The 27,909-nt window shown below is 39.4% G+C and overlaps 1 protein-coding gene across 2 annotated transcripts in view; it reads left to right on the forward strand.

Annotated features, from left to right (window-relative positions):
- Window positions 1-27,909, forward strand: part of SRGAP1 (SLIT-ROBO Rho GTPase activating protein 1) — a 311,444-nt gene that overhangs the window by 218,208 nt on the left and 65,327 nt on the right. For both annotated transcript variants that reach the window (XM_070370528.1, XM_005902533.3), the window contains exons 7-8: window positions 17,423-17,644; window positions 19,604-19,705. In XM_070370528.1, the coding sequence (XP_070226629.1) occupies window positions 17,423-17,644; window positions 19,604-19,705 (324 nt within the window). The remainder of the gene's footprint in view (window positions 1-17,422; window positions 17,645-19,603; window positions 19,706-27,909) is intronic.

Below are 27,909 nucleotides of genomic sequence, written 5' to 3' on the forward strand. Positions count from 1 at the left end.
GGAGCGAGTGAGGAGAAGGTGCTGGGAGAGACGGGAGGCAGAAGCCCAATCATTTAGGGGCCTTGGGGCAAGGAACATAGGTTAGATTTTGTTCTAAGTTTGAGGTGAAGCCATTGAAGGGTTTTAAGCAAGGAAGTGACATCACCTGGTTTACATTTGAAAGACTCACTCTGCCTTCTGGAAAATAGGCTAAGGTGGGTGAGGAGGACAAGTGTGAAAAAAGCAAGCTATATCAAGAGTCTTTTGTGCTTTTCAGATGATGCTGGCTTGGACTGGCATGATACTGATAGACCTGCGAGAAGGTTTGGATTAAAAATGTATTGAAAATAGAACTAAGAGAAAATTAGAGTGGTGGGGGTTTTGTTTGTTTGTTTTTTAAAAAGGATAAAAATGACTCCTAGCTCAGGTCTTGAATAACTAGGTTAATGATAATACCCTTTGCTGAGATGGGGACCCTGGAAAGGAGCAGTAATTCTGCTACATCTATGGATGGTAAGGTTGAGATACCTATGGGGCATCCATATGGAGATGTACGGTAAGAACATGTCATGTCTATATGAGTCACCATCGTGTTTGTAGACATTTATTGACCTCTTCCTATGTGACAGGCACCTAGGTTTCTAAGCATAATCTCCTCTAATCATCATAACTTTGTGAGGTAAATACTATTTTCTCGGTTTTATAGATTCAGAGAACTGGCTGAGGCTTAGCTGCCCTGGGTAACTTCCCAAATGTTACACAGCTATTGTTGGATTTCAAACTCAGACTTTAACCTCTAGGTTGGAATAATTCTGTTTTAAATAAATAATAGTTAAATATGCCAGCTATTTTCAAATAGCTGAATTTTTTTTTAAGGATCAGCCTTAAATTTAAAATGTGAACAGTTCTCAAGTGATACAACTTAATTATGAATTTTAAAAGATGATATGAAATTGATATTAATATATTGTCATATTCAAAAGAAACTGAGTACTCTTGGTGAACATTGTAATTCCTGTTCGTTGACTCACTTTTAAGGCTATCAGAGTGTGCTCTGTACTTTCTAAAGTGGCTGCTTGTTTTCTAGGACTCCAATTTGCATATATAGTGGTAATCCTAAAAATCATTAAGCTTGACCTTTCATGGTGGAAAAGAAACTGATTATAATGCAAAGGCAACTAGAATCTTTTATGCTTTATGAGCCTATTTAGCAAAACGCCTTTTATACTGAGCTCTCTAATAATTATTAGAAGGGCCGTTATTAACTCTAGTGAGAAAAAGTTAAGACAATGTTTTTAATGCACTTTAAATGTATTTAATGTATGTGAAAGGACACAGAAGATACTAAATATCTTGATTTGATCAAAGCATTATACATAGTCAAAGAACTCAAGTTGACACCTTTTTTATACAAACCTCCAGTCTCTCTAGGCTTCTGCTCAAGTCTGTATCCGTCTCATACATTTTCTATGATAGATGATGATGGATTGATATTTAAAAAGTCATATAAATTTTCCATAGAATTTATATTTTAAAGTTAGTCTTTGTATTATTATAGAAACAGTACATTATTATAGAAATCTAGGAAATACGATAAGCAAAAATAAAATGATTACATACTTACTGCCCAAAATGGTCACTATTAAAATGTAGACTTTTTCTGTGTCCACGCATACATTTTTAGATCATACAGAGAGTAGGAAATCACATTTTACATACAGCTTTATAACTCACTTTGTCTAGTCATTGATCTCCACCCTTCCATTTCAGAAAATTTCTATCTCATCTAATAACCAGACTATATTCTCACTTGTGACTCCCAAAAATGTTTCTCAGCTGGTATGTTAAGACCAGATCCAGTTTAGGATCACACATTGCATCTGTGTGATGTGTCCCTTCAGTCTGTTTTTATCCAGCCAAGTCCCTTGTTGAAGAGACAGTTGTTGAGGAGATAGTAGTTTCAGAGAAAGTTTCAGCCTCTCAATTTGTGTGATAAGTTGTTGTGACGTTATTTAGCCCATGTCTGTATCCCCTATATTTCCTACAAAGCAAACACATCCATAGACTTTATGGATTCAAGTTAAGCACTTTGCAACGGAATACATCATGGGTGGTGTTGCTGCATCTTAAGTAGATATGTAACAACATAAGTTTAACCCACCAGTAGTAATATTGAAACTGATCAGTAGCTTACGGTGGTATATCTCTGATTCCTGCTTCATATAGTTTAGTTTTTTTTTCCTTGCAACAGACTATGGGTATTCTAAAACCTTTTGAATTTGGACTTTATTAAATTGCTGATGTGCTCAGTCGTGGCCAACTCTTTGCAACCCCATGGTCTGTAGCCTGTCAAGTTCCTCTGTTGATGGAATTTTCCAGGCAAGAATACTGGAGTGGGTTGCCATTTCCTTCTTCAGGGGAATCTACTAATTTGGTACTCAGCAACATCTGAGCAATAATTTACTCTTGGTCAATGAAATGCTTTCTTAAGAGCACAAATTGTTCAGTCACTCAGTCATATCCGACTCTTTGCCACCCCATGGCCAGGGAAGCACACCAGGCTTCCCTGTCTTTCACTGTCTCCCAAAGCTTGCTCAAACTCATGTCCATTGAGTCAGTGATGCCATACAATGGTCTCATCCTCTGTCGTCCCCTTCTCCTGCCCTCGATCTTTCCCAGCATCAGGGTCCTTTCCAGTGAGTCAGTTCTTCACATCAGGTAGCCAAAGTATTGGAACTTCAGCTTCAGCCTCAGTCCTTCCAGTGAAAATTCAGATTGATTTCCTTTAGGATTGACTGGTTTGATCTCCTTGCTGTCCAAGGGACTCTCAAGAGTCTCCTCTAGTGCCACAGTTCGAAACCATCAATTCTTCAGTGCTCAGCTTTCTTTGTAGTCCAACTCTCACATCTATACAAGACTCCTGGAAAAACCATAGCTTTGACTAGATGGACTTTTGTCAGCAAAAGTCCATCTAGTCTCTGCTTTTTAATATGCTCTGTAGGTTTGTCATAGCTTTTCTTCTGAGGAGCAAGCTCCAAAAATCACTGTGGGCAGTGACTGCAGCCATGAAATTAAGATGCTTGCTTCTTCATTTCACTTCAGTCGCTCAGTTTTATCCAACTCTTTGTGACCCTATGGACTGCAGCACACCAGGCTTTCCTGTTCATCACCAACTCCCGGAGTTCACTCAGACTCATGTCCATCGAGTCAGTGATTCCATCCAACCATCTCATCCATTCATCTCATTCCATCCAACCATCTCATCCCTTCTCCCGCTTTCAATCTTTCCCAGCATCAGGGTCTTTTCCAGTGAGTCAGTTCTTTGCATCAGGTGGCCAAAGTATTGGAGTTTCAGCTTCAACATCAGTCCTTACAATGAATATTCAGGACTGATTTCCTTTAGGATGGACTGGTTGGATCTCCTTGCACCCCAAGGGATTCTCAAGAGTCTTCTCCAACACCACAGTTCAAAAGCATCAATTCTTCTGTGCTCAGCTTTATAGTTCAACTTTCACATCCATACAAGACTACTGGAAACACCATAGCTTTGACTAGGTGGACTTTTGTTGGCAAAGTAATGTCTCTGGTTTTTAATATGCTGTCTAAGTTGGTCATAGCTTTTCTTCCGAGGAGCAAACGTCTTTTAATTTCATGGCTTAAGTCACCATCTGCAGTGATTTGGAGCCAAAAAAAATAAAGTCTCTCAGTGTTTCCATTGTTTCCCCATCTACCTGCCATGAAGTGATGGGACTGGGTGCCATGATCTTAGCTTGCTCCTTGGGAAAAGTATAAATTAATAATGACAATTTAAGAAAATATTTTCAGGTACTTCAGACTATTAACTTATATTTCTTTGTCACCTTATTTTTAATTATTATTATTATTTTTTTTTTACTTTACAATATTGTATTGGTTTTGCCATATATCAACATGCATCCGTCACAGGTGTACACATGTTCCCCATCCTGAACCCCCCCCACCTCCCTCCCCATACCATCCCTCTGGGTCATCCCAGTGCACCAGCCCCAAGCTTCCTGTAACTTATATATCTTTGTCACCTTATTTAATAGAATCCTACAGGTCTAAAAACTTTAATAATTCAGCACTTTGATAGTAAATTTCAAGTCTTTCCTATAGACATGGAGGTGATCTAATGTTTTTATTTTAATTTAATAATTCAAATTTTCTCTGTTTTAGTTGAACTTCACCTTTACCTATCAATGTTAAATTTGGATACTCCAGATACTGTGTTATCTTTAGGGAGGTGGGAAGGGTTTGCATTGGGGGAGAGGGGAGGCATAGGAATTATGAAATATCTCTAATGCTTTATTTATTTGAAAGAATGCAGTTGCCCTTTGTTTCCATGGGAAATTGGTTCCAGGACCCCCTGTGGATATCAAACTCCAAAGATTCTCAAATCCATTACAGTTAGTCAGCCCTTGATATCCGTGGATATGACACCTACAGATATGGAGAGCCTACTGCATATGTTTGGCACTTATCTGAAAATATGGCATGTTTTATATTTGCTGCTACTAAGTCGCTTCAGTCGTGTCCGACTCTGTGCGACCCCACGGAAGGCAGCCTTCCAGGCTCCTCCATCCATGGGATTTTCCAGGCAACAGTACTGGCGTGGGTTGCCATTGCCTTCTCCGTGTTTTATATTTCAGATCAGATCAGATCAGATCAGTCGCTCAGTCGTGTCCGACTCTTTGCGACCCCATGAATCGCAGCACGCCAGGCCTCCCTGTCCATCACCAGCTCCTGGAGTTCACTGAGACTCACATCCATCAAGTCAGTGATGCTGTCCAGCCATCTCATCCTCTGTCATCCCCTTCTCCTCTTGCCCCCAATCCCTCCCAGCATCAGAGTCTTTTCCAATGAGTCAACTCTTCGCATGAGGTGGCCAAAGTACTGGAGTTTCAGCTTTAGCATCATTCCTTCCAAAGAAATCCCGGGGCTGATCTCCTTCAGAATGGACTGGTTGGATCTCCTTGCAGTCCAAGGGACTCTCAAGAGTCTTCTCCAACACCACAGTTCAGAAGCATCAATTCTTCAGCGCTCAGCCTTCTTCACAGTCCATCTCGCACATCCATACATGACCACAGGAAAAACCATAGCCTTGACTAGACGGACCTTTGTTGGCAAAGTAACGTCTCTGCTTTTGAATATGCTATCTAGGTTGGTCATAACTTTCCTTCCAAGGAGTAAGCATCTTTTAATTCGTGGCTGCAGTCACCATCTGTAGTGATTTTGGAGCCCAGAAAAATAAAGTCTGACACTGTTTCCACTGTTACCCCATCTGTTTCCCATGAAGTGGTGGGACCGGATGCCATGATCTTCGTTTTCTGAATGTTGAGCTTTAAGCCAACTTTTTCACTCTCCTCTTTCACTTTCATCAAGAGGCTTTTGAGTTCCTCTTCACTTTCTGCCATAAGGGTGCTGTCATCTGCATATCTGAGGTGATTGATATTTCTCCCGGCAATCTTGATTCCAGTTTGTGTTTCTTCCAGTCCAGCGTTTCTCATGATGTACTCTGCATATAAGTTAAGTAAACAGGGTGACAATATACAGCCTTAATGAACTCCTTTTCCTATTTGGAACCAGTCTGTTGTTCCATGTCCAGTTCTAACTGTTGCTTCCTGACCTGCATACAAATTTCTCAAGAGGCAGATCAGATGGTCTGGTATTCCTGTCTTTTTCAGAATTTTCCACAGTTTCTTGCGATCCACACAGTCAAAAGCTTTGGCATAGTCAGTAAGGCAGAAATAGATGTTTTTCTGGAACTCTCTTGCTTTTTCCATGATCCAGCAGATGTTGGCAATTTGATCTCTGGTTCCTCTGCCTTTTCTAAAACCAGCTTGAACATCAGGAATTTCACGGTTCACATATTGCTAAAGCCTGGCTTGGAGAATTCTGAGCATTACTTTACTAGCGTGTGAGATGAGTGCAGTTGTGCAGTAGTTTGAGCATTCTTTGGCATTGCCTTTTTTTGGGATTGGAATGAAAACTGACCTTTTCCAGTCCTGTGGCCATTGCTGAGTTTTCCAAATTTGCTGGCATATTGAGTGCAGCACTTTTACAGCATCATCTTTCAGGAATTGGATTAGCTCAACTGGAATTCATCACTTCCACTAGCTTTGTTCGTAGTGATGCTTTCTAAGGCCCACTTGACTTCACATTCCAGGATGTCTGGCTCTAGGTCAGTGATCATACCATTGTGATTATCTGGGTCGTGAAGATCTTTTTTGTACAGTTCTGTGTATTCTTGCCATCTCTTCTTAATATCTTCTGCTTCTGTTAGGTCCATACCATTTCTGTCCTTTATCGAGCCCATCTTTGCATGAAATATTCCTTTGGTATCTCTGATTTTCTTGAAGAGATCCCTAGTGTTTCCCATTCTGTTGTTTTCCTCTATTTCTTTGCGTTGATCGCTGAAGAAGGCTTTCTTATCTCTTCTTGCTATTCTTTGGAACTCTGCATTCAGATGTTTATATCTTTCCTTTTCTCCTTTGCTTTTCACTTCTCTTCTTTTCACAGCTATTTGTAAGGCCTCCCCAGACAGCCATTTTGCTTTTTTGCATTTCTTTTCCATGGGGATGGTCTTGATCCCTATCTCCTGTACAGTGTCACAAACCTCATTCCATAGTTCATCAGGCACTCTATCTATCAGATCTAGGCCCTTAAATCTATTTTTCACTTCCACTGTATAATCATAAGGGATTTGATTTAGGTCATACCTGAATGGTCTAGTGGTTTTCCCTACTTTCTTCAATTTCAGTCTGAATTTGGCAATAAGGAGTTCATGGTCTGAGCCACAGTCAGCTCCTGGTCTTGTTTTTGCTGACTGTATAGAGCTTCTCCATCTTTGGCTGCAAAGAATATAATCAGTCTGATTTCGGTGTTGACCATCTGGTGATGTCCATGTATAGAATCTTCTCTTGTGTTGTTGGAAGAGGGTGTTTGTTATGACCAGTGCATTTTCTTGGCAAAACTCTATTAGCCTTTGCCCTGCTTCATTCCGTATTCCAAGGCCAAATTTGCCTGTTACTCCAGGTGTTCCTTGACTTCCTACTTTTGCATTCCAGTCCCCTATAATGAAAAGGACATCTTTTTGGGGTGTTAGTTCTAAAAGGTCTTGTAGGTCTTCATAGAACTGTTTAACTTCAGCTTCTTCAGTGTTACTGGTTGGGGCATAGACTTGGATTACTGTGATATTGAATGGTTTGCCTTGGAAACGAACAGAGATCATTCTGTCGTTTTTGAGATTGCATCCAAGTACTGCATTTCGGACTCTTGTTGACCATGATGGCTACTCCATTTCTTCTAAAGGATTCTTGCCCACAGAAGCAGATATAATGGTCATCTGAGTTAAATTCACCCATTCCAGTCCATTTCAGTTCACTGATTCCTAGAATGTCGACATTCACTCTTGCCATCTCTTGTGTGACCACTTCCAATTTGCCTTGATTCATGGACCTGACATTCCAGGTTCCTATGCAATATTGCTCTTTACAGCATCGGACCTCACTTCTATCACCAGTCCCATCCACAGCTGGGTATTGTTTTTGCTTTGGCTCCATCCCTTCATTCTTTCTGGAGTTATTTCTCCACTGATCTCCAGTAGCATATTGGGCACCTACTGACCTGGGGAGTTCCTCTTTCAGTATCCTATCATTTTACCTTTTCATACTGTTCATGGGATTCTCAAGGCAAGAATACTGGAGTGGTTTGCCATTCCCTTCTCCAGTGGACCACATTCTGTCAGATCTCTCCACCAACACCCGCCCATCTTGGGTTGCCCCACGGGCATGGCTTAGTTTCATTGAGTTAGACAAGGCTGTGGTCCTAGTGTGATTAGATTGACTAGTTTTCTGTGAGTATGGTTTCAGTGTGTCTGCCCTCTGATGCCGTCTTGCAACACCAACCGTCTTACTTGGGTTTCTCTTACCTTGGGCGTTAGAAACAGACAAAGCAGAGAGTTAGAAAACATCATAAAAACCAGCCTTAAGTATTTTAAAGTACACCAATGTACTTGAACTTGCCAGTTTTTAAATTATGATTTATCTTTTTGGACAGAGTTTTAAATAGTCTTCCTTTGTACACCAACTCCCATTGTGTATTATCTGTGATTTCTACTTTTGAGTTTTTTATCATACAAGAAAAAATATTGTGCGTATTTACAATGTTTTCACAATCTTCTATAGTTGGCAATTGATAACTAATTTGATAACAGTTTTGTTACTCTTATCTTTCAACAACTCTTTTCTCAACTATTTTATCCATTCAATATTTAATTATAATAAATAAAATGGTACAAATACTGTGAAGTCAGCTCTTGAAAGCCTAGACTAATTGAGCAAAAATATTACCTGGTGGCTCAGATGGTAATGAATCTGAGCAATGAATCTCCTGCAATGCGGGAGACCTGGGTTCAATTGCTGTGTTGGGAAGATCCCCTGGGGGAAGGCATGGCAACCCATTCCAGTATTTTTGCCTGGACAATCCCCATGGACAGAGGAGCCTGGGGTCTACAATCTATGGGGTCACAAAGAATCAGACACGACTGAGTGACTAAGCATAGCACATTAGAGAGAGCCTGTTAGCTGTTCTCTACATGTTCACAGTGCTTTGGCATTTGTCACTATGCTTTAGAGACGGAGTTCACAAACTCTCTGTAAGGGGTCAAGTAGTAAATATTTTAGACTTTGTGAACCTTACAGTCTCTGTCCCTACTGAACTCTAGTGCGGAAGTAGGCACAGATAGTAAGTAAGCACATGGACGTGGTTGTGTTGCAATCAAACTTCATTAATTATGTCAGGTCATGGGCTGGATTTTGCTTATAGGCCAGTTGGCTGACCTCTGCTTTATAGAATGAACTGAAGGTTAGTTAATCCAGAGGGTCACTTAAGCAGAAGACTGTTAAGATTCCTCTGTCTAGAAAGTTCTAAGTAAATTTTAGTTTGTAGAGTTAACAGTATCTTATTTTGGCATCAGTTGGGAAATGAACAAAGTTAAGTTTATAGTCAGGTTTTTATTATGTAATTCTAAAAAATTAATATGATTTGCAAGGGCAAAGGAAATTTAATTGATTTGGGAGTTTAAAGGCATAGAGTAAAATAGATTGTAGTTTCAAAAATAATAGGTTTTGTGTCTGTTATCCTTAAATATCTCCAACATTAAGTGCAGAAGAGACCATAGCTAATTATTCTTTAAAAATTAGAATGTATTACAACCAGAAGAAAAACCATACAAGCAGCAAATATTTTTGATTGATGCTAAAATTTTTAAGTGATTGTGATTTGCTAAGGGAAAAGAGAGTACAAGAGTACAAGTCTTAATGCTAGGAATCTCTGATCTGCAATCACGTTCACCACTCTGTATATCTCAAATTCTTAAAACAACTGGTTTTAAGATTGCAGAACTGATAATGTAACCTCTCTCAGTCCAGTTCTATACCTACCCACCCTCAAAAGGCAGTCAGAGAAACAAAATCCTCAACAGTAAGATTCTATTAATGCTTTGTCCCCAAGCACCTGCCCTGTAATAATAAAATATTTGTCATCCTTTCAGTACAGTTTCACAGTCTCCAGTTACTCCCTATAAAAGTTTGCGATCACTGAAGCTTGAAGGATAAATCTTACTGTTCCAGAATCCCCCTACTCCAGCTCGTTTTCTTGGTGGAGATTTCTGTCGTGTGTTTTCGTAGCCATTTGTACAGAAGAAGATTGAAATCAGATTATATATTTTGCATGCCATGTTTATTTTTATCATTTCTAAATCATCAGCTGTCCTAAAACTTTTATCCTCACACATACATTTAATTAAAAAGCAACTTATTCACAGAGTTCAGATTTTCCTTAATTAGTTTGACTTTTCCCCCACTACATAATAGTATTAAGATTTATCTGTGAAAACCTGCCACATTTTAACATTGCAGTCCCCATTAGGCCTGAACTCTTATTAGAAAAATTATAAAGAGATCATGTTAAATGGGTTAGGCCAGTGTAGTTATCATGTAAATTGATGTATGCATGTTTTTATCCCTTCGTAGAAGAAAGGGTATCTGAAATGAGTTGGGTGACCGAAGTGGATGGCCTTAAACATTCCTTCCAAGGCAGGTGCACGGGCCTTTGTTAAAGAATTGCATCCACCTGGTCCCACTGCATCAGAGGCTGCCATTTCTCAGACTCCAGCGCTCGCTTTTCCATCTTGGCTGTACCTCTGAGTGTTCAAAGTTGCCTAAGACGTGATCCTTGGGTGTTTTTTCTCTTGGTCCCTTGCCTCAATACTATCTTATGGTCCTATGGTATCTTATTTTTACTACCAGCCTTGATCATCTTTCTGGGCTTCATATTTGCTTATCCACTGCCCCCGGACATCTCTAACCGTGAACGTTTATCCCTGTTATCATCATCCTTTGCACACATAACTTTTTCTTACTTTACATCTCAGAAAATGATACCACATTCCACTCACTTGCCCAGGCCCAAAACTCAGTTCTCTCATTCCCCACGTGTAAAATAATCATATCATCTCTACATCCAAAATATCCCAAACCTTGGTATTTCTCACTCCCTGCATTCTCAGTCTCCTAAACAAAGCCTCTTCATCTCTTACCTGCCCTTAGGAAAGACATCCAGCTTCACTAAGACCTTCCAATCAGTAGTTCATTCTCTTTCCAAGAAACCAAAGTACTAAAAAGATAAATGAGACCTGTAACCCCTATTTAAAAACTCTTCATTAGAATAAAATTCAAGCTATTCACCAAGAGCCTATGTGAACTGGCACTGACCTTCCACTCCGTGTCATCTCTTCCAGCACTCCTTAGTCCCCGAGCTTCAGGCATTTCTGTTAGCCACACACACTCAGTTTTTTCTTGCCTGGGCCTTTCTCGCTTTTTTGTCTAGAGCACTCTTTGTTTCAGAGCTTTCCAAGACTGATTCCTTCTTTTCCTTCATGTGGCACCCAGCTGCCCTGTATAGCAGCACCCTTTCCCCCAGCACTCCCTGTTCCTCTGACTTTTTTCTTCATGGCATGTTTAACCTGACCTGTATTTATTGGGACTTGTTTGATTTGTTCTCTCTCCTCTCTTGTGATTTGACTCAGGGTAGTTACAGAGGTTTGGCCTGGGCAAAAATGAGTCCAGTACAGCTTCTCTAAAGGAGATGATTGCCCCTATGGGTGTGAGCTGTATTAGGCAGCAAAAGATTTTTCAGTCTACTCCTGGGCTCCAGCATATGCAATATCAGTTCTCCTTCTCCTGTTTCCTACTTTGTATCCATTCCTGTCACACAGATGTACCATCTTGACCTTTTCCTTGCTCAAGAGAAATTCCAAACAAGTTTTGCTAAATGTTGGGCTGCAGTTGTTAGAGCTGGAACAAGAATTAAATTGTCAGCTCTGGGTTGTCGGGTACCCAGACATGAAAGCAGGTTTGTAAAAGTTGCTTGTAGTTTAGACATCCAGTTCAACCCCACAAGATGCCTCTCTGTCACAGAATGTGTTGGTGGTATCTGGGGTGAAAGCTAGAGGAGAGATTAGTGAAAGACAAAGAAGAACTCAACTTTCTTCATTTGGCATCTACTGTAAAAGCGCTGGGCATGTCTTATTTCCGGTCCTTGGAAAACTACCCATCATCATGTGAAAGCTGTGTTTTGAAGTTCAGTTTGCTTGGGTTGCACTATTTTTCAGAGACTCAAAAGACAGGGTAGACCAAGTCCTTACCCAATATCCATGGTTCTGGAATGGTCAAAGCCAAGCTTATTAAAAGGAGTGATAATGTTAAGATAGAATACGTCTGCACGAGTTGCTTCCCTCTCCATTCTCATGACAACCACTTAATTTTGGAATCACAGGCTGGAGGCTGCTTTGCAAATGACATTGGCCATTACTGTTCTGGCAGCATGTGGGACTTATTTCCCATGAAGTTCCATTATGGTAATCCCGTCTAAGTCCAGACTTCTACCCCACTAGGGTTCCTCATGTCATGGAGTTTATTTCCCCCCCCAAAAATTTATCTCCCTCAACAGCTGTGATCCAGTTATACCTAACATTCTGACATTATACCCACCAAGTATATACTTCAATTGATCTCTCAACCTTTGGGGTAAGAGAAAGTATTTGTCACAGGCCATAATACCTAAATTTTATCTTCGTTTTTTATCCTATTTGCAACCCTTTTGCCTAAGGCAATTAGCCTTACTGTGGTGATTTAGACTAATGCCTAGTGGAATCTGTCTTGGCAGCTCATAGGATGTGGAAAAAAAAAAAAAATACACCCTTCAACTTCCAACAGTCTTTCTTTCCCCAGCTTTAATCCATAATTTAATATATCCATTCAGAGGTTTTCATCCATCAAACAACACTATTTTGTTTTCATGAAACATTTTATTGGTTTCTTATGTATTTTCATCATTAAATGCACTTGGGTTATAATTCAACTCTTTGTTCAAAAACTGGCTTTTCATATTGTTATTAATAATTCATAAGCTCCATAGAATTACTTTAGGCCTTTTAACCAAGTATCTTGAATCTTAATATATCCAGTGTCATTTTCGCTTCCAATTTAGGAAAAAAAAAAAAATGATTGTGACAGGCCTTGCTGTCTCAGGAGACCTTGAAGAAGAATTTTATTCCTGTTTCTTGTTTCTTTTAAAGTTCAGGATGCTTTAAAAACCTGGAGTATAGAAGATGTTGCATATTACAAGTAACAAAATCATGCCACTTTCATGACCTCACAGACCAAAAAGTATCGGTAAAGGTCAGAGAAGGAAATTTTCCATCAAAGTTCGTCACAGAAATCTAAGTGTTGTTCTCAAAGTCCCGGAGGCACCCAGGGAGGCCCCTGGGTCAGTTACTAAACCGCATGCATGCTTCTCCCTAGATTATTAGGAAACTGTAGAAATGGCAACCCACTCCATTGTTCTTACCTGGAGAATCCCAGGGATGGGGGCCATCTATGGGGTCGTATAGAGTCGCTGCAGCAGCAGCAGCAGTGAATTCAAAGGTCTCTTACTGGGACCAGACCCACCAGATTTGCCTGGCTGAACTGGATGTAGAAACAGGCCCTGGTACTTCTAGAATCTTGACATTTACTCCCCAAAGAAACCACACTTAGAAATTTGAGGAGTGAACTAAATCTGGAAATAATGAAAATTTGGTATGTATTTTTCAGAGCTGTAATTCAAGTAGATAGCTGGAGTTGAATTTCCTTCTTCCTCTTTTTCCTTCATTCTCCTGTTTTTTCCTTTCTCTTTTATGTGAAAAGAGAGTTAGTTTTTTTGGAGAGGAGGAAAAAACTTTTTTCTCTGGATTGTTTATTTCCTCTCATTATCAATTTTATATTAAGTTCCATTGGGATCAGTCCTCATAAAATAAAACAGCTTGTACGATCTGCTTCATTAAAATCAAGTTGAATCTGACTCTTTTAGAATGGTAGGGTATGTTGAAGCACTAGAATATCTCAAAGAAATGAGGCCATTTTCTTTACAAATTCATGTTTTCCTAAGATGAAGTGTTATTGAAAAAATAATTTTCAGTCCCTCTGATGCATATAAAACTGCTACACAGAACCATTATGTATTTTTGAGGAATAAGAGGAATAAAAGAGGACTTGATCATCCAAGGCTAGAATTTTTTAATCAACTGAAAATCAGTCTCTATATTTGAGAGCAGCTGATTCCACTGGAAATATATTAATGCAGAGGCTGATTGTCGCATTTCACAACTGTATTTTACTTTCATTTGTAATTGTGATGTGGCAACTACTGTCTGCTTTTTTACATCAAGAAATTTTTAATCAAGTCGATTCTCTGACCTGGAGAAATGGCACCCCCAAAGGACAGAGTTCAAGACCCTTGATTATTTTAGTCCAGTGCTTCTCAAATTTGCTGTGTGTATAAATCAACATGTGGATCTTTTTAAACTTTAGATTCTAATTCAGTCTATCAGGGGTGGGCCCAAGAGTCTGCATTTCTAACAAGCTCCAGGCGATGCTAATGCTGCTGGGCCACAGACCACACTTTGAAAAGCAAGACTTTAGAATATGTTTATGTAAAAATTCCAAGTTGAAGCATTCTAAAATTGGAGGGGGAGTATGGAATCAAGTGTGTTAGCACGTCTAAGGACGGGCCATTGATTAAATTCTAGGTCAGGAAGATCCCCTGGAGAAGGGCATGGCAACCCACTCCAGTATTCTTGCCAAGAGAATCCCATGGACGGAGGAGCCTGGTAGCTAACAGTCCATAGGGTCGCAAAGAGTCAGATACGACTGAAGGGACTTAACACATCAACAAGGACAGGCCAGTGATTAAATCTGTACCTTCATAAAACATGAAACAAGTTGTGTGTTAACTAAGGGTCAAGTACTGACACTCTTTTAGTAACAAATGAACAACTTGAATCCCTTGACAGTGCAGATTATATTTTACTGAGTTCTAGTCCAGTGGTCCCCAGCCTTTTTGGCACCGGGAACCGGTTTCATGGAAGACAAAATTTTTCCACAGACTTGAGCGGGGGATGGTTTCAGGATGATTCAAGCTCAGTATGTTTACTGTGTACTTTTTTCCTGTTATGGTTACATCAGCTCAACCTCAGATCATCAGGCATTAGATCCTGGGGGCCCCTGTTTTTAGTCTTCATATTCCTCCGTTCAGTTCAATTCAGTCGCTCAGTCGTGTCCGACTCTTTGCGAATTGCAGCACGCCAGGCCTCCCTGTCCATCACCAACTGCTGGAGTTCACCCAAACCCATGTCCATCGAGTCCGTGATGCCATCCAGCCATCTCATCCTCTGTCGTCCCCTTCTCCTCCTGCCCCCAATCCCTCCCAGCATCAGAGTCTTTTCCAATGAGTCAACTCTTCACATGAGGTGGCCAAAGTACTGGAGTTTCAGCTTCAGCATCATTCCTTCCAACGAACACCCAGGACTGATCTCCTTCAGAATAGACTGGTTGAATCTCCTTGCAGTCCAAGGGACTCTCAAGAGTCTTCTCCAACACCACAGTTCAAAAGCATCAATTCTTCAGAGCTCAGCTTTCTTAACAGTCCAACTCTCACATCCATACATGACCACAGGAAAAACCATAGCCTGGACTAGATGGACCTTTGTTGGCAAAGTAAAGTCTCTGCTTTTGAATATGCTATCTAGGTTGATCATAACTTTCCTTCCAAGGAGTAAGTGTCTTTTAATTTCATGGCTGCAGTCACCATCTGCAGTGATTTTGGAGCCCAGAAAAATAAAGTCAGCCACTGTTGCCACTGTTTCCCCATCTATTTCCCATGAAGTGATGGGACCAGATGCCGTGATCTTCGTTTTCTGAATGTTGAGCTTTAAGCCAACTTTTTCACTCTCCACTTTCACTTTCATCAAGAGGCTTTTGAGTTCCTCTTCACTTTCTGCCATAAGGGTGGTGTCATCTGCATATCTGAGGTGATTGATATTTCTCCCGGCAATCTTGATCCCAGCTTGTGCTTCCTCCAGTCCAGCGTTTCTCATGATGTACTCTGCATATAAGTTAAAGCCTAGCAAATGCCCAGGAATCTATAGATGGCCAATTAGTGAGCTGAGCTGAATTGAATCAAATTGAATTGATTGAATTTCATTAGAACTATATAAAGATGACCTGCTTTTGTATATTTAAAACCACTAGTTTTATATTTGTATTGCTTTTATGTACAGATTTAATACCCTGTCAGTAATTTATAATTGATCAATATTCAGACTTGTTTTCATTTTAAAAGTATACCCTTAAAATGCAGCATGAAAAAATAAATATAAATCAAAGGTAGTGAAGATTCAAGAAGCCAAAGCCCTGGTATGCCTAGGAATATTAAACAAAATTCTATCTCCAGTAAAAGGACTTTGACAATCATTTCTTATTTAAAAATTTTATTCTGGAGATAAGAAAGAAGGCACTCCTGGGGTGTTTAGGCAGCTTCAAACCTGTTCTTCCCATTTCTGAAAGAGTATACTTTAATATTTCTTCAGTAAATTATACAGATATCAAAATGTTACAGTTAGTATGTTTGCATCCTAGAAGGATTTCAGAAAATCACTGTATCAATTTCAGTATACATGAACAAACTTGAATGCTATTTTTTTATTATTTCCTTTCAATATTTGATTTTGCTTCTTGTATTTTTAATAGCTTTATTGAGATATAATTCACATACCCTACAGTTAACTCATTAAAAATCCACAATTGGCTTTTATTATATTCACAGACTTGTGTGTATATTGCCACAAAACAATTTTAGAACATTTTCATTACTCCAAAAAGTCCTGTACTCCTTAGCCATCACTTCCTAAATCCTTTATCCCCTAATTTATCTTCTGTCTCTGAGCAACCACTAATTTACTTTCTGTCTCTATAAATTTGCCTCTTCTGGACATCGTATAAATGGAGCCATATGATGTGTGGTCTCCTGTGTCTGGCTCCTTTCACTTAGTATACTATTTCAAGGCTGATCCATGTTCTAGCGTGTTATCAATACTTCATTCCTTTTTATGGCTGTATAATATTTCATTTGGAGAAGGAAATGGCAACCGACTTCAGTATTCTTGCCTGGAGAATCCCATGGACAGAGGAGACTTGTATGCTGCCATCCATAGGGTTAGATAAAGGGTTGGACACAACTGAGCCACTGAACAATGATACTTCCTTTTGTTTATTAATTTGTTGATGGGCATCTAGGTTATTTCCATTCAGTTGTTAATAATGCTCCTATAAACATTCATGTACAAATTTTTGTGTGAAAGTATATTTGTATTTGTCTTGTGTATATACCTAAGAGTGGAATTACCAAGTCATATGTTAACTCTGTGTTTATGAACCTTTTGATCTGTCAGACTCTTTTCCAAAGTGGCTGTGATGCTTTACACTCCCATCAGCAATGTATGAGGATCCCAGTTTCTCTACATCCTCCCCAATCCTGTTATTATCTGTCTTTTTGATCATAGCCCTCTTAGTGGTATCTCAGTGTTGTTTTGACTTGTATTTCCCTGATTACTTATCATGTTGAGTGTCTTTTCACATGTTTATTGACCATTTATATATATTTTTTTCTTTTTTGGGAAATAGCTAGCAGATTCATTGCCCATTTCTTAGTTGGGTTGTCTTTTTATTATTGAGTCGTCAGAGGTCTTTGTATTATCTAGATACCAATTCTTATAACATAATGAGAAAAATATTTTTCCCATTCTGTGGGTTTTCTTTTAACTTGATAGTGCCCTTTGAAGCAAAGCCTTCAAATATGATGAAACCCAATTTATTTTTTCTTTTGTTGATTGTGTTTTGATACTGATCCAAGAAACCAATGCCAGTTGAAAGGTAATGAAACGTTTACTCCTAAGGATTTTATAGTTTTCTAGCTGTCACATTGTGGTCTTTGATCCATTTTTAGTTAATTTTTGTATATGATTTCCTTTTATTTTTTTAAGTGCTGTGATCTTGGCTACCATGCAAGCCTAAACAGAGCCCTGAGAACATATCTCTCTGCGGAGTATAACCTTGAAACCTCCAGACATGAGGGCTTAGACATTATTGAGAATGCCGTTGACAATTTGGAGCCCAGGAGTGATAAGCAGAGATTCATGGAGATGTACCCTGCTGCGTTCTGTCCACCAATGAAGTTTGAGTTTCAGTCTCACATGGGTGATGAGGTCAGTATTTGAGTATTTTAAAAATAATGACTTTTCTCTAAACATACGTTACTCTTTCCCTGCTGTACCCAGCAGTTGTAAGGATTCTCAATTGATTTCTCACTCCTGCCTCTGCATGGGGTCTTAGCATAATACTCTGTGATCAGCCGCTGTCACTTCTTAAAGCAAGGGTCAAACACTCCAGTGCCTCCAGAGGCCAAAGAGATGGAGGTGCAAACTGGCTTGCATGTGAGCACTAAACTGTTAAAGGATAATTAATGAGTTCTTCCTTTCCCTCAAGATATTCAAATATAAGTTTAAAACAAAACATTTTGTTGGCCTAATAGAAGCTATCTGAAGACTTCTTATAATCCTGATTTAAAGATCCCCATAAAGAAAAATAATTACAAATGGCAGGAAAATGAAAGAGAGGAAAAAAAGATACAAAACATTTTTTTAAGACTCAAGTTATCTCCAGACTGTTAAAATGAGCATTAGAAACGATGTATTATCTTTAGGTTCTTCATATGAATTTAGCTTTGTCTTATTCTGTGCAAGGAGAGAATCCATTTAAACCATTTATGAGTTACAGTGGTATATTTATCGTCTGTGAACAGGAGGAAACAAGAAAAACCAATTATTGGAGCATGCTATATAGCACTCGGTGTCCCAGCTGTGCAAAACAATACTCATAGATTAAAAACTCAATTTTAGCTTATTGTGGTGACAGTATGTTTTTAAAAATAGATGTTAATTATAATTTCCATGGCAGATTTCTTCTTTAATGCCATAATTTCTTTGAAACACCTAATGTTAAAATTTAAAAGATATGTATGTATTTACCTGATATATTTCTAATCTAATTTTATTTTGCTTGATAGAGTGAATTACTTGATTAAAAGTGGTAAGCAGTTTTTATGCCAATAGCACATGAGCTTTACGGGCGAGTGGCTTATGGGCGAGTGGCTTATCCCACCCAGAGTTTTGTTTCTAAAACCAGTTGGTTACTGTTTCAATCTTTTGGTTATGGGTGGATATGTTAAACACAGAATGATAAAATGTCACAGGCAAGTGATTTCAGTTGGGTTCGGCGTTTTTACTTTTTTTAAACAGCTATTATTATTTTAATATAGTAAGCCTCTTGCCCTTTTTTTAGGGCCCGTTCTGCCTGTGAGCGATAGTGTCTATGATGTCTTAGAGACTCCATAAAAGGAAACCCTCATCTGCCAAGACCATTTCTGTGACCAGAAAGATGAGAAGAAATTGTTTCTAATCTGATTCTACTATAATTAAAGGCTCTATTTTTTACCCTAATTGAGATTGTGGCCAAAATGTCTTTCTACCAAAGCCTAAGACTGGTGACTTTTTCAGTTTCATGATTTGGCTAATAATTGGCAAGAAAAGCCATGGATGAAAGATACAAAAAATATCACTTTTTCTGAGTTTTCAGTGTGTGCCAAGCAGTGCTGTAAGTGCTTTATGAACATCATCCTGTTTCATCCCCGCCACAACCCTATGGCACAGGTACTCCACTGTCCCCATTTTACAGACAAGGAAACTGAGGTTTAGTAATTTACCACAGTCACCCAGCTGACTATAATTGGTAGGCTCTGCCGCCTGCCCTGCTTTGCCTGCATGACCATGCGTTTGGATCATCCTTCACACTCTGCCAGGTACTTATTCCACAAGATAGGCGTCAGCATCAGAGCTCCATCTCCAGCAGCTGCCACGTTCTTCAAGGGAGGCTTCCTACAGCTGCTCTTTTCCCAGGCTTATCCAGGCCAAGCAGCTGCATCCCACTCTCGCCACTTATATAACAAGTTCATATTTAACACTGAAGTGTTGAGGTGGCTGTTAAAATATGTAATTGGAATCTTGAGGGGATCCGCGATTCTTGCAGCCTTGACATGGGAGAACTGTGCCTCGGGAGCCTGGCTGCAGGGTGCCCTGTTGTAACTGTGGTCTCTGATTCCCCGATAGGTGTGTCAGGTCAGTGCCCAGCAGCCAGTCCAAGCAGAGCTCATGCTCAGGTACCAACAGCTGCAGTCCCGCCTGGCCACACTCAAGATCGAGAACGAGGAGGTAAGCATGCTTTCTGCCCCCACAAGTAATCTAATTCCAATGTAAATTGGAAGACGGTTTCACTTGACCTAGGCATTTAACGGTGTAACTGCAATCTCTTCATCATGCATTTTCAGCTAAAACAGGGTTCCTAAAATACTCCTTATAGAGGATAAATGCAAAGGTTCTGTATTTCACCATGAAAGTATTAGTCACTCAGTTATGTCCAACTCTGTGTGACCCCATAGACGGTAGCTCACCAGGCTCTTTTGTCCATGGGATTTCCCAGGCAGGAATACTAGAGTGGGTTACCATTACCTTCTCCAGGGTATCTTCCTGACCCAGAGATCAAACCGGGTCTCCAGCATTACAGGCTACCTCTTTAGCATCTGAGCCACCAGGGAAGACCATGGATGACTACTTTACCAGGGACTCAACTACATCTACATAACACACCTTTTCTTCTTAAATACTGAAGATAATTCCCAATAGATTATCAAATCCAACATATGTTTCAAGAGTCTACATGAATATGTGGAAAGAAATGCCTGATATATTAATTTAATCCTAATTTTTTTAATTAGTACTTTTTTATGCTTTTTTTATATCTTTAGATTTTTGATACGGAACATGGCATTACTGATACAATTAGTACAAAGTAGTATTTTAAAATAGTACTTGTGGTAAAACAGTTATCCTCCAATTAAAAGTTAAAAAAAAAACTATTTGAATGGGAGTATAAAACTGTTTATTTGTGGACATTAGTGGACTTAAATGGATAGAACATAAAATGTGAATTATAAATACATGTTGAACCAGAAAGCCTGTTTCTGAAATTAATTTAATTGAATCCACATTCTCCTTAAATAAAGATAGGAACCAAAATGTTTCTTGTGTTAGTCAAGGTACTCACTTGTAACTTACAGGAACCCAAATCAAACTTAGTCCAATCTCACAGCTTACTTATTGGTCAGTGTTTACAGTGGCCTCACTGGTGATTGGATCCTTCATGTGTATTGGTAGGAAGTCTTTCTCCATGTCCTGTACTGGGAGATCCAGGACCACATAGTCCCTACAGTTTACCATCTCACCCCTTCCCAACATCCTTGTCTCCGAAGTAGGATCTTCCATTGGCCTGACCTAAGTCATGCATACTTTTGGTTCAACTGTTACATCCAGGAAATAGGTTTCTCTCATTGGCCAGCCTAGTTTTTGTGCCCATTCATAGAACCATTTGATTGACAGCCCCAGCAGAAATATGTATTTCTAGAGGTAAGCAGTTTCCAAAAGGAAGGGATATGGTACAAAAAAGGGGAAAAAAAAACAAACAAGAATTTGCCCTTGATAAAATAATCAAAATTCACTTTAGTGCCCCTCTTTTATTTTAATTTCACTGAGATGTTTTGAACATGTGAATTTGAATATGTGAATGTATATTTGTTTCTGTTAAGAAAGAGGACCATGTTTCTACACCAGAATAGTTTGGTCAAAACCCATTGCAGCCTTTTTTGGCTTCTGTTCTTTTTGAAAGAACCAAAACCACCCCTTATTCAAACATGGGTATTTAAGGTGCAGCCAGTGTGATTAAGACTTCAGTCTCTGTGTAAAGTCCCACTAATGAGCTTTTCCAAAGGAGAACTGTTGCTCTCCTTGAGGTGTTGTTAGAGCTTAGGGTTTTGGCTTGGCATCACAAAATACTCACCTAATAGCAGTTTACTGGGTCCTATTAGGCCTAGGGTTTATATGCATAGAGACTTCCAATTTTTTTTTTCATGCATATGCTCTGGTGGTTTTATTTGGAAACAGCCTCTAAACTCTAGGAAAACAGTGTGTTATACACAAGGTCAACACTGGCAGTGCACAGACCTGTTTTGTTTGGCTCCCACAGTTTAGACCTATTAAAAATGGGAAAGTGTGGCAACTCTGGCCCGGTGCTGCCTCAAGAAGGGAAAGGCTGGGGTACTTGAATTCCTCTTGGCCGTAGTCATTCAGCTCCTGATTTTCTTCCACTCGACTAGTCCATTTGCATTATCTGTCTGGCCTCTGCAACCCTTTGAGTTTGTGACCCTGGTCTTCTCCTATGGGCATAAAGTGGAGAAGCACAATATCTTTATAAACTAATAAGAGTAGACAGTGCTTTCTGAGGGCTGATTTTTTTTTTTTTTTTTTTTAATTTACTGTAGAAACAAGTGAATTAGATTGTCCTGAAGTTTCTTGTGGGCATGACAAGTAGTTTATGATGGCTGGATCTGGAACAGACTGTAGTAGAATGGAATCCCCAAGGAAAGTAAGATTTAAATTGGATTTATGACAACCAGCAGATGTCCTTAGGTATAGAAAGAGCGAAAGAGGTTTCAATATATTTCAAAGTTGGAGACTAACTTTGTTAGTCTAAGTTGTCACCCAGCCTTTCCTTGGGAGATAAACTGAAGGTGAAGTTGAAATCATGTAACAAGAAGCATTGAGAGCCAACTTAAGAAGTTTTAATGCTGTGGGTCAGTTCATTTCAGTACAATAAATATTTATTGAGTGACTTTTACTTTCCACATATTTTGCCAGGTGTGGAAAGTACAGAGATGAATAAGTTACAGTTAGCTTGTATCTAGCGGAAGAAGCAGTCTATAACAAGTCATGTATACAATGTGAAACGTAAGAGAACTAACTTGGGAACAACACAGCAATCATTGTTGGTTTGAAGGCCCTGTGCAGCACTTTTCTCCACCATGAATAAGAAATTTGCCTCTGACCTTCCACTGATAGAAGGACAGAAAACCGACACCTTAGCAACAGACCAAAATATACAAGAAACACATGCATAATTCTGTATAATTTTATGCCTCTGTACAAACTTATATATATATACTCATAAAGTCTAAAATTCATTGGAAAGAGTTTAATTAAAAATAATATGACTGCCCAGTGAAAAGATCAAAATTGAGGGAGAATTTCACCCACTCTTATAAAGCTTAGATAGGGGAGCTAGATAGAATATGACTCTTTTTACCCAATCTTGCTGCTGCTGCTGCTGCTAAGTCGCTTCAGTCGTGTCCGACTCTGTGCGACCCCATAGAGGGCAGCCCACCAGGCTCCCCTGTCCCTGGGATTCTCCAGGCAAGAACCCTGGAGTGGGTAGCCATTTCCTTCTCCAATGCATGAAAGTGAAAAGTGAAAGTGAAGTACCCAATCTTAGACAGCCATAAATACAGGGCACCCCTTGGAACTATAGGAGACCATCTTAAAAGGGAGAGCCCACAGACCATGTCTGGTCACAAATTTTATTTGCTATACAGTGCTTGATTTTTTTTTTTTTAATTGTTACTGTCATTTAAAAATTGGAAGTTTTGCCTAAAAATATAGATTTTTCAGCTTGTAAAAATGAGATCTTAACATTACTAGACTTTCATTTCTGTAGGATGGTAACTGACTTGGGCTAAATAGTATATATTCCCCTTAGACATAGAACTCATGCTTCCGACTTGCCGTGCTCACCACTCAGCCCATTTGTCTATTTTCATTATTCAACTCATCCTGAAAGACATCTGAATTTTCAGCACTTGTCTTAAAACAAAGAGAAAAGAGCAGTACGCATTTGTGAAATGACTTCATATACAACTTTACATTTGCCTGTTAAACCTTTTTAAATGAGCTTGTAATTTCATTATGCTGTAAACTTGTTCCTTAGTCTTATGATTCCAGCTTCTAGTCAGCCAATCCACAAATATTTGTTAGTGTCCACCATTTATTGTGCCTATAGAATTAAGCAGGGCCTGCTGCCCATATAGCTCCCAATTTTTTCTTCTTTTTTTTTAACTTAAATGTATAACTTTTTATTAAAACTTTAAAGTGAAATATTAATAAACATTACTATTAAAGGCAACACTTTGAAAGAAACCTAAATCTAAATGATCATTTATACCATTCTCACTATAAACATTTTCCACACTCTTTCCAACCTAATGTTACACAGCTTTGTCCGCTTTCTAAACGTTTACAGCTCAAGTGAAATAGGGAGATTCAGAGGTACAGACTTCCAATTACAAAATAAATGAGTCAAAGGGATGAAATGTACAGAATGAGGAATATAGTCAACAGCTATGTGATATCTTTGTGATATGTGACAGATGGTAACTAGGCTTAAGATGGTGATCATTTTGTAATGTATGGAAATGTCAAATCACTGTTGTACACCAGAACCAATATGATGCTGTAGGTCAATTATACTTCAAAAACAGACAAAAAGAGAAGGGAGTGGAGGGGAGGGGGAATTAGATGAAGGTCATCAAAAGGTACAAACTTCTAAGTTATAAGATAAATTATTATTTAATACTAGGGGTGTAATGTACAACATGATTGATATAATTAACACTGCTGTGTGTTATATATGAAATTTGTTAAGAGAGTAACTCTTTTTTTTTGTATCAGTGAGATGATGCCTGTTCACTGAACTTATTGTGATAATCATTTCATGATGTATGTTAAGTCAAATCATTATGCTCTGTATTTTAAACATATGCAGTGATATATGCCAATTATATCTCAACTAGAAGGAAAAAGAAAGAAAAAAGGAAGAAAAGGGAAGGGAAAGAAAAAGTTTACTTTTAGGCTTTGTCATAGGCATTTCAGCTTAGGCTTCTTTGTTTCAAAGCTAGCCTCTGGAGGAATTTCCAGTAGATCACATTTCCCCTTCCTTAGAGTTCCTCATTTCTCCCTTTGTTGCAGGAAATGGGATGTGAGAGGATGGTCATGTCCCAGGTTTCAGGCGAGTTCCTAGAATGGGCCACCAAGTGAGGGTCCTTGGCTTCACACAGGAAAGAATTCAAGAGTGAGGAAAGGTAACGTCAAAGAGAGTTTATTTACAGAGATAAACATTCCATAGGCAGAATGCAGTTGTCGCAGAAGCAGCCCAGGATGATTAGTTTTTATGGGCTGGATAATTTCATAGCTAACAAGTGGGAAGAGTATTCTATTTGGGACAAAGGGCAGGGATTTCCAGGAATTGGGCCTCAGAATGGTCACAGTTCTTGTGAATGTGTCCTTTAGCATATGCTAATGTATTGCATATTCGCATATGCTAATTAGCCAAAGATGGAGAAGCTGTATACAGTCAGCAAAAACAAGACCAAGAGCTGACTGTGGCTCAGATCCTTACTGCAAAGTTCAGACTTAAATTGAAGAAAGTAGGGAAAACCACTAGACCATTCAGGTATGACCTAAATTAAAACCCTTAACGATTATACAGTGGAAGTGAGAAATAGATCCAGGGATTATTCTGACAGACAGAGTACCTGAAGAACTATGGACGGAGGTTCGTGACATTGTACAGGAGGCAGTGATCAAGACCATCCCCAAGAAAAAGAAATGCAAAAAGGCACAATGGTTGTCTGAGGAGGCCTTACAAATAGCTGAGAAAAGAAGAGAAGCTAAAGGCAAAAGAGAAAAGGAAAGATATACCCATTTGAATGCAGAGATCCAAAGAATAGCAAGGAGAGATAAGAAAGCCTTCCTCAGTGATCAATGCAGAGAAACAGAGGAAAACAATAGAATGGAAAAGACATCTCTTCAAGCAAATTAGATATACCAAGCGAACATTTCATGCAGAGATGGACCCAGATAAGCAAGATGGTGTGATCCCTCACCTAGAGCCAGACATCCTGGAATGTGAAGTCAAGTGGGCCTTAGGAAGCATCACTATGAACAAAGCTAGTGGAGGTGATAGAATTCCAGTTGAGCTATTTCAAATCCTAAAAGATGATGCTGTCAAAGTGCTGCACTCAATATACCAGCAAATTTGGAAAACTCAGCAGTGGCCACAGGACTGGAAAAGGTCAGTCTTCATTCCAATCCCAAAGAAAAGGAAATGCCAAAGAATGTTCAAACTACTGCACGATTGCACTCATCTCACACACTAGCAAAGTAATGCTCAAAATTCTCCAAGCCAGGCTTCAACAGTATGTGAACCGTGAGCTTCCAGGTGTTCAAGCTGAATTTAGAAAAGGCAGAGGAACCAGAGATCAAATTGCCAGCATCCGTTGTATCATTGAAAAAGCAAGAGAGTTCCAGAAAAACTTCTGCTTTATCGACTACACCAAAGCCTTTGACTGTTAGGTTCAGTTCAGTCACTCAGTCATGTCTGACGCTTTGCAACCCCATGGACTGCAGCACGCCAAGCTTCCTTGTCCATCACCAACACCCGGAGCTTACTCAAACTCATGTCCATAGAGTCGGTGATGCCATCCAACCATCTCATCCTCTGTCATCCCCTTCTCCTCCTGCCTTCAATCTTTCCCAGCATCAGGAGGGTCTTTTCCAATGAGTCAGTTCTTCGCATCAGGTGGCCAAAGTATTGGAGTTTCAGCTTCAGCATCAGTCCTTCCAATGAATAGTCAGGACTGATATCCTTTAGGATTGACTGGTCAGATCTCCTTGCACTCCCAAGAGATTCTCAAGAGTCCTCTCCAACACGACAGTTCAAAAGCATTAATTCGGTGCTCAGCTTTCTTTATAGTCTAGCTTTCACATCCATACAAGACTACCGGAAACACCATAGCTTTGACTAGACGAACCTTTGTTAGCAAAGTAACGTCTCTGCTTTTTAACATGCTGTCTAAGTTGATCATAGCTTTTCTTCAAAGGAGCAAGCGTCTTTTAATTTCATGGCTGCAATCACCGTTTACAGTGATTTTGGAGCCTCCCAAAATAAGGTCTCTCACTGTTTCCATTGTTTCCCCATCGATTTGCCATGAAGTGATGGGTCCGGATGCCATGATTTTCCTTTTCTGAATGTTGAGTCTTAAGCCAACTTTTTCACTCTCTTCTTTCACTTTCATCAACAGGCTTCTCTGCTTTCTGCCATAAGGGTGGTGTCATCTGCATATCTGAGGTTATAGATATTTCTCCCATAAATCTTGATTCTAGCTTGTACTTCATCTAGCCCAGCATTTCACATGATGTACTCTGCATAAGTTAAATAAGCAGAATGAAAATATACAGCCTTGACATACTCCTTTTCCTATTTGGAACCAGTCTGTTGTTCCATGTCCAGTTCTAACTGTTGCTTCCTGATCTGCATACAGATTTCTCAAGAGACAGGTCAGGTGGTCTGGTATGCCCATCTCTTGAAGAATTTTCTACAGTTTGTTGTGATCCACACAATCAAAGGCTTTGGTGTAGTCAATAAAGCAGAAGTAGATGTTTTTCTGGAATTCTCTTGCTTCTTCGGATGTGAGAGCTGGACTATAAAGAAAGCTGAGCACCGAAGAATTGATGCTTTTGTACTGTCGTGTTGGAGAGGACTCTTGAGAATCCCTTGGAGTGCAAGGAGATCCGACCAGTCAATCCTAAAGGAAATCAGTCCTGACTATTCATTGAATGGACTGATGCTGAAGCTGAAACTCCAATTCTTTGGCCATCTGATGCACTGACTCATTAGAAAAGACCTTGATGCTAGGAAAGATTGAAGGCTGGAGGAGGAGGAGATGACAGAGGATGAGATGGTTGGATGGCATCAAAGACTTGATGGACATGAGTTTGAGTAAGCTCTGGGAGTTGTTGATAAGCAGGGAAGCCTGGTGTGCTGCAGTCCATGGGGTCGCAAAGAGTCGGAAGCAACTGAGGGACTGAAATGAAACAAACCGGATGTATTACAATGAGTGTATAATGAGGCTCAAGGTGTACTGGGAGTTGAATCTTCTGCCATCTTGGGCCCAATTGTTTGGGTTTTTGTTGGATCTTCAATGGCTGTGTCATTCTTTGAATGGTTGTGCAATTCCCTCTTCCCTCCTGTCTCACATTTATCAAAGCCAAAGAAATGGGAAATGAATTGCATAAGTAAAGCAATTAGGTCTTCCTTTTTTTTAACTTGTTGGCCCCCTTTTCAGACCATTTGTACCAATATTGGTTCAGTAAATATAGCTTTCACAAGCGTGGCACTTCTATGCCATGAGTAAAACTGTCACACATACGAAAACATCTAGTCTCTCTTAAGTTATAGTAGATTTAGCCCCCTGAAGGGAATAGAAAAGAGAATAGTCTATAATGAATTCTTCAGTTAAATTGCATCAGTGTTTAACGAACATATAAATTTTGCTGCACTGCTTAAAGTCTTTCATCAACAGTTCACGAAGGTTTATTTCACAGACTATTCGCAAAATACAGTCTTTATATAGGATATTTTCAAGAAAAATGAATAGTATTTTAAGCAAACACATGAGATAATTTTCATGGCA

Source organism: Bos mutus, chromosome 5 (genome assembly GCF_027580195.1).
Source record: "Bos mutus isolate GX-2022 chromosome 5, NWIPB_WYAK_1.1, whole genome shotgun sequence".
NCBI lineage: Eukaryota > Metazoa > Chordata > Mammalia > Artiodactyla > Bovidae > Bos > Bos mutus.